Source organism: Hoplias malabaricus, chromosome 14 (genome assembly GCF_029633855.1).
Source record: "Hoplias malabaricus isolate fHopMal1 chromosome 14, fHopMal1.hap1, whole genome shotgun sequence".
Lineage (NCBI taxonomy): Eukaryota > Metazoa > Chordata > Actinopteri > Characiformes > Erythrinidae > Hoplias > Hoplias malabaricus.
In genome coordinates this window covers 40,602,209-40,609,913 of record NC_089813.1, presented here as the reverse complement: position 1 = coordinate 40,609,913, position 7,705 = coordinate 40,602,209, and the positions used below count along the sequence as shown (strand labels likewise).

The following is a 7,705-nucleotide window of genomic DNA, read 5'->3' as shown; positions in this document are numbered from 1 at the left end:
AAAGCAGCAGTGCAGTGTGGGACCTAGTGGAGATTCTTCAGAAAACACACTGCGTCCACAGCAGCAATGACTCACACTGAGGAATACACACCTCTCTCCTTCCAGGTATACACACACACACACACACACACAGATAGATGAACATATAATATATACATACTCATAATAGACACAGACACACCCTGCACATATTATATACAGAGATACACACACAGTACACAGACACACACATAATACATACTTTATACAGAGTACATACAGAAACACACACACACCTTTAAAGAGAATTAGAGCTTCAGTGGAGGATATAGACCTTTAGAGTGGAGCGTTTCTACTGGTCAGTTTTTTTTAAGAAGTTGTAATGCTCTGCAGAGGAGGAAACAGCTGTTTAAAATCATGTGAAGCAATGGAGATACAAGGGTTTGTTTGTTTGTTTGTGTGTGTGTGTGCACTGTTAAATTAGATGCTGTTTTGAGTTTATTCACGAAGCGGACAGTTCTTGTTGGAGCAGGAGAAATGCTCAGTGTAAAGGTCTGAGGGCCACACTGTGGTGGTTATAATGTTGTGGTCAGTCCCCAGAACTCGGGCTTGTGGGGAGTTCTCAGTGTACATAAGGATGAGTGGTGACACTGTTGAAAGAGTCACTCTGAGAGAACCGGGTCAGAACACACTTCAGCCTCATCATCATCAGTGAGTGTCAGGGGCTGGTGTTGGGGATTAGTTCTGGATCAAACTCACCACTCCAACACATCCCAGAGGAACACTGTCACTCCAGAGAACACAGTTCCACTGTTCCACACACCAGAGGAACTCCATCGCTCCAGAGAACACAGTTCCACTGTTCCACACACCAGAGGAACTCAATCACTCCAGAGAACACAGTTCCACTGTTCCACACACCAGAGGAAATCCATCACTCCAGAGAACACAGTTCCACTGTTCCACACACCAGAGGAACTCCATCACTCCAAACAACACAGTTCCACTGTTCCACACACCAGAGGAACCCCATCACTCCAGAGAACACAGTTCCACTGTTCCACACACCAGAGGAACCCCATCACTCCAGAGAACACAGTTCCACTGTTCCACACACCAGAGGAACTCCATCACTCCAAACAACACAGTTCCACTGTTCCACACACCAGAGGAACCACATCACTCCAAACAACACAGTTCCACTGTTCCACACACCAGAGGAACCACATCACTCCAGAGAACACAGTTCCACTGTTCCACACACCAGAGGAACTCCATCACTCCAGAGAACACAGTTCCACTGTTCCACACACCAGAGGATCTCAGTCACTCCAGAGAACACAGTTCCACTGTTCCACACACCAGAGGAACCCCATCACTCCAGAGAACACAGTTCCACTGTTCCACACACCAGAGGAACTCCATCACTCCAAACAACACAGTTCCACTGTTCCACACACCAGAGGAACCACATCACTCCAAACAACACAGTTCCACTGTTCCACACACCAGAGGAACCACATCACTCCAGAGAACACAGTTCCACTGTTCCACACACCAGAGGAACTCCATCGCTCCAGAGAACACAGTTCCACTGTTCCACACACCAGAGGATCTCAGTCACTCCAGAGAACACAGTTCCACTGTTCCACACACCAGAGGAACCCCATCGCTCCAGAGAACACAGTTCCACTGTTCCACACACCAGAGGAACCCCATCACTCCAGAGAACACAGTTCCACTGTTCCACACACCAGAGGAACTCCATCACTCCAGACAACACAGTTCCACTGTTCCACACACCAGAGGAACCCCATCACTCCAGAGAACACAGTTCCACTGTTCCACACACCAGAGGAACTCCATCACTCCAGAGAACACAGTTCCACTGTTCCACACACCAGAGGAACCCCATCACTCCAGAGAACACAGTTCCACTGTTCCACACACCAGATGAACCCCATCACTCCAGAGAACACAGTTCCACTGTTCCACACACCAGAGGAACCCCATCGCTCCAGAGAACACAGTTCCACTGTTCCACACACCAGAGGAACTCCATCACTCCAGACAACACAGTTCCACTGTTCCACACACCAGAGGAACTCCATCACTCCAGAGAACACAGTTCCACTGTTCCACAACTCTGTCAGGGTTTTATACAAACACATTTATGCATCACAAAAGAGCGGAGAGTGTTTGTAGTTTCTATTACAGTTATATGCTGCACACAAATGTTTTATGCGAGCGTGGAGCGGCTCCGTGGGGGGCACCTCTGTCCCGTGTGGAGTCTGTAAAGTCGCAGTGACTCAGGACCCGTTTTTATTTTCAGCTCTGTGTTTGTGTTTTTAGAAAGAGTTGACACTGGCACGTTGCGATTATGCTAATTATTCTCATTACTGCCTCCAAATTGCATGCGAGAAAGTGGTTGAGTTGGTTTTTAAGGTGGTATTTTGGTCTGTGTGTGTGTGTGTGTGTGTGTATGTGTGTGTGTGGGGGCGCTCGGCCTGTTTTGTTGCTGGGTGTGTTTTATCTCCATGTGCTAACGGAACTATATCTGAGTTGGAAGGTCAGTAAGTTTGTGGACACCTGCTCCTCACTTATTCACAGTGGGGGCACCCGCTACTCGCCTGTGGAGGCTGGAACACTGCTGTGAGGATTTGATGGAGTTCAGACTCATCAGTTAGGGTCAGGAGCTGATGTTGGGGATTAGTTCTGGCTCTCAGATTCATTCCTGGCTCCATCACTGCAGGGCACACAGTTCCACTGTTCCACCGCCCGGTGCTGGGGGCCCCTCTGACCCTAGGCTCATGTGCAGCTGCTCCAGGGCGTCCCACTGGGTTCAGAGAGGTGTCCACAAACATTTGAACACATCGTGTCTGAGTGAAATGGGGAATCCCCCTTTGTGCTGGAGGAGTGTGTGCGCAAATGTGTATGATGTGTTGTGAGAATTTAAGGAGTGTGTTCTGCTGTGTGATAAATCAGCAGGTGTGTGTGTGTGAGAGAGAGAGAGAGAGAGAGAGAGAGAGAGAGAGAGAAAGAGAGAGTGTTTGTGTGTGTGTGTGGTGTATTCTGCTCTGTGATAACTTGTGTCTGTGTATGTGTGTGTGTGTGTGTGTGTGTTTGTGTGTGTGTGGTGTATTCTGCTCTGTGATAACGTATGTGTGTACGTGTGTACGTGTGTGATAACTTGTGTCTGTGTATGTGTGTTTTCTCTGAACAGGTGCTGTGCTGGAGGAGTGTATGTGTGTACTGTGTATTGGTGTGTGTAGCGGTTCTGCCGGAGTTGGGGGATGCAGCGAAGCCCCGGTGTGGAGCGGAGCTCATTGCGGATCTGGAGTTTGTGTGCGGAGACCGAGGCTTTTACAGAGGTAAACACAAACATAAACAATGTTTACACATGTGCCACATTCGTGACCGCCTCCTCCTCAGAGAACACACTCTCAGCACTTCACTGTGAACTCCTGTTCACCTCCTGATCATCAGAGAGGTTCAGGGGTTGGTGTTATTGATTAGTTCTGAATCACACTCACCACTCTTAGTCATGTGCAGCTGCTCCAGAGCATCTCATGTCATGGAGTTCCATTATTTCATAAGAGTCAGAAAACACAGGATAAAACGTGTCGTTCTGATTCTGCTCCGCTTCTGACGTCAGGTGCAGAGACTTTAGAATGGCCCCGCCCCCTTGCCTGAGTCTGTCCAATCACAGCGCTGGACCCGCGTTTATGTGAGAGCACAAAGACGAGGTTAAACTCAGCAAAACAGACACAACGAGCGCGGATAAATAAGAGCACTGAGTAAAAACGGAGAAGAAAGAGAACAGAGTGAAAACGGCTAAAAACCAGAGCTTCTGCTCCTCGCTCCTCACTGCTGTGCGCTCAGGGTCGGGGTGAACAGCGAGCGGCTCATTATCATTTAAAGGAACAGGTGCGTTCTGAACAGGGGCTGTTTACACAGGGGGAGAACACTGCTGTGGGGCTCGTGGGGTTTGGACCAAAGCAGGTCACAGACGTTTCACTAAGAAACAGCACTGTGTTCCACTGCGGAGACGAGGAGGAGAACGTGATTTAAGATGAATTCCTTTTCAGAAACACTTCTGTGAACCCTGCGCTTGTTTTGAGCTCGGGATCCTGTAATCACAGCCGTGAACATCAGCCAAGTAAACTGACCTTCTTCAGCTGAGATACACACCGCCTTATCAGCGCAGGCACTGCCACCTCACCCCGACCCGGCCGCCAACCACACGGCCACACGGGCGCTTCCGATAGGCCAGAGACGTCCAGAACCTCCCCGTGGTCAGCGCCGAGTTACCTCCGGCTATCAGCTCCCAAAAATCACCCAGTAATCTCATCGCTCGCCCGCGCTCACTCTTTTCTGTTGACGTCAGAGTTTTCTTTCATTCTTTTCTGAGCCCTTTCACCTTGTTCTTCAACCAAGGCCATAACACACTCTCTCTCTCTCTCTCTCTCTCTCTCTCTCTTTCTGTCTCTCTCTCTCTCTCTCTCTCTCTCTCTGTATACACATATATAATCTTTTCCTTTCCCACATTTTTCTTTCTGTCTTCCTCACTCCTTTCTTTCTCTCACTCTTTCACTCTTCCACCTCTGTCACACTCCTCTGTCCTCTCTCTCTCTCTCTCTCTCTCTCTCTCTCTCTCTCCCTCTATCAATCAGGAACATAATGACACAGCCTCAGTGATAAAGGCTTCAATAATAACCTTATCAATTTTTTTTCGCCAAACAATTAAATATTGTTCTGCTGCCTCTTTATTTTTCACAGAACATGTTCCTGAAAACAGTGGGGTGTTTATCACAGACACCCCCCACCACACACACACACACACACACACACCTTCATTAACGTAATCAATGCCTCACTGCAAAGTTTCCAATATGTAGAGTCTTCCAGAACAGCTGATCGTTAATTCCTCTGTGTGTGTGTGTGTGTGTGTGTGTATCTGTGTGTGTGTGTGTGTTAGGCCCTGTTGCAGGAGCCCGTTACGGAGGATCTCGTTCTCGAGGGACAGGCATCGTGGAGCAGTGTTGCATTAAAGGCTGTGACCTGCAGCACTTGGAGAAATACTGTGCCAAACCCAGCAGGGGGCGCCGCCACGCTCCAACAACAACAACAACAACAACAACAACAACACAAATCACACAACAGGTCAGAGTGAGCATCACACCAAACCTCATAGATGTTCCAGTGCACTTTTACTAAATAGTTTATATAAATAATATTTCCATAACTCATATAATCAATAGTATATATGTAATTATTAATAAATATATGATAAATATATAATTAATATATAATAAATAATATATTTAACTTTAATTTGTGTAAATTCGTTTACAGTTGTTTATAATAAAGTAACAGACATTTCTTTACGTTTCTCTGTGTTCTGTAGGAGGCTCGGTTCTGGCGGGTTCTACTGAAACAGCTCCACCGACTCTAGCGGGACCTGCAGGAACTCACCTGGGAACCTAAAGACAGAACACTTTCTCAGGAGAACCTTAATGACATCTCAGACCTTGGTTCAAAAGAGGAGCATCAGCAAAGAGAGAGAACGGTTCCTTTAAGAACGTTATCTTCTCACAGACTCAGATCACAGTCGAACCCTGATTTAAAGACTGAGACTCAATGATCATTTCTAATATTTATTACCAAAGGTGCAATCAGTCGTTTTCTCTTCTGCTTCTTCTTCGTGTTATGGAACAGCCCTCATACTGACACCTAGTGGGGTTAATTCTGTACCAGATTTCATTAGGCTACAAACATGGCGGCCCCCACGCGACAGGCCCGCTCTATGGAGCATGAACTAGTTCACTCAGAGAAAACAGGGAAGTTTGATTCTGCATCTTATTGAAAAAACACAGAAGCAATGAATAATTACATTTATGAAAAATACTTTTTTTGTTGTGAAAATGACTGATTGCACCTTTAATGTGCCCACCGTTAAATAGCATGTGTTTATTTTCTGAATGTAAATAAGTGACACTTTCTCTGCAGAGAACACGTCTACACTTTTTAATGTATGATCACTAAAGGTTTATGTTGTTGTTGCCGTCAAACGCTGCAAACAAATAGAACTTTTAAATTATCACTGGCATAAATAGCTTATATATATTTTATTTTATTTCCACTTAGTCAAGAGTGCACAAACAGCAAGATTACCCATGTTAGCACTGCTAATCTGTGCTGACTGGGTATTACACAGATAATAGGTCACTTTAAGACAATTTAAACCTTCTGTTATTTGCACTAACCAGTTAGCATTGGCATATTAGCTATCTGGAATTTGCTTCATTACGTTAGCACGGAAGTTTTGAGGCTAATTTTGCTAACAGGTAATATCAGCTTATACCTCAACAATTAGCATGGTTAGCCTGAAGCTAACGGTATTATCATCACGAACACTACTCTCTAATTATCTCTAATGTTTTATTGTGTGTTTTAAACACTGTATCACACACTGTTAGCTATAAACATGGATTACATTAGCATTAGCTAGTTAGCACACTGCTAAAACCAATAGTAACAGCCCTCTTGAAGCCTGAGGTTTCTTCTTTGCTGAAGTGGCAGTTTACTTTTCTGGGGAAGGCTTTACACTAGATGCAGTAGAACATTGCTGTGAGTATTTGATGGCATTCAGGTCAGGTGCTGATGCTTATGATTAGTTCTAGATCACAGCCACCACTCCAACACATACCCAAGTTAGGGTTAGAGTTAGCTCCATCACTCCACAGAAAATAGTTCCATACCCCACACTTACAATAGTATGAATATATGTTCATTTTAACCAATCCATAGTAATACAAAACCAGAGGCTCAATTTCTGAATCAGGATTGAAGAAGTATATGAACAAAACCACTGATGTTAGAAAGAAATTAATCTTTAAATTCATAGAGAAGAGTCCTTAAAGGGTAATCCCACCCATTTTCCAAAATTATCTCCATATTCTTGTGGCTGACATGTAAACACAATTATATCAGAGGACAGTGGAGGTGAATGTAAGCAGACGTCCTCCTCTTAAAGCCCCTCACAGAAAGTGAGGACAGTAGATGGCGGGGGACAGTGGACAGTGGAGGTGAATGGAACCAGATGTCCTCCTCTAAAAGCCCCTCACAGAAAGTGAGGACAGTGGACGGTGGGGGACAGTGGACAGTGGAGGTGAATGGAACCAGACGTCCTCCGCTAAAACCCCCTCACAAAAAGTGAGGACAGTAGACGGTGGGGGACAGTGGACAGTGGAGGTGAATGGAACCAGACGTCCTCCTCTAAAAGCCCCTCACAGTGAGGACAGTAGACGGTGGGGGACAGTGTTGTAGTAAAATGGGTGGAATTCCCCTTCAGGGCCCAGATGTTTGATTGTATCCGGCACTGCAGAGACTGGAGTATTCTACAGCGGCGAGGTTTAAGTGAATATTTTTATTAAAAGAGATCATTGTTTATTATTTATCATTTTTGTGAGTGCTGTTTAGACTGTGAAGTACATCTGTAAAATAATAAATGCCAAAATTTTAGAGCCTTGTTTTTTTTTGTAATGAATCACATAAATATATATTTTTATTATTATTAAAAGATGATTTTTAAATCTTTCATCTATCTGAATGACCCAGGTTTTTCTGTCCAAACCCACACTGCACCTCGGCACATATTACGTCTGTGTTTCTAAATAAGAATCCGAGCTTCATAAAAAAACACCGTCAGCTTCAAAACACTGTT

General features: G+C 45.1%; 1 protein-coding gene across 1 annotated transcript; it reads left to right on the top strand.

Moving 5' to 3' along the window:
* On the top strand, positions 1-7,501 carry igf3 (insulin-like growth factor 3). Its single transcript, XM_066644561.1, has 4 exons — positions 1-105; positions 3,203-3,350; positions 4,958-5,142; positions 5,387-7,501. Exons 1-4 carry the CDS (start codon positions 67-69, stop codon positions 5,432-5,434), a joined length of 420 nt encoding a protein of 139 aa, XP_066500658.1. The 5' UTR covers positions 1-66; the 3' UTR covers positions 5,435-7,501.
* Positions 7,502-7,705: the final 204 nt, after the last annotated feature.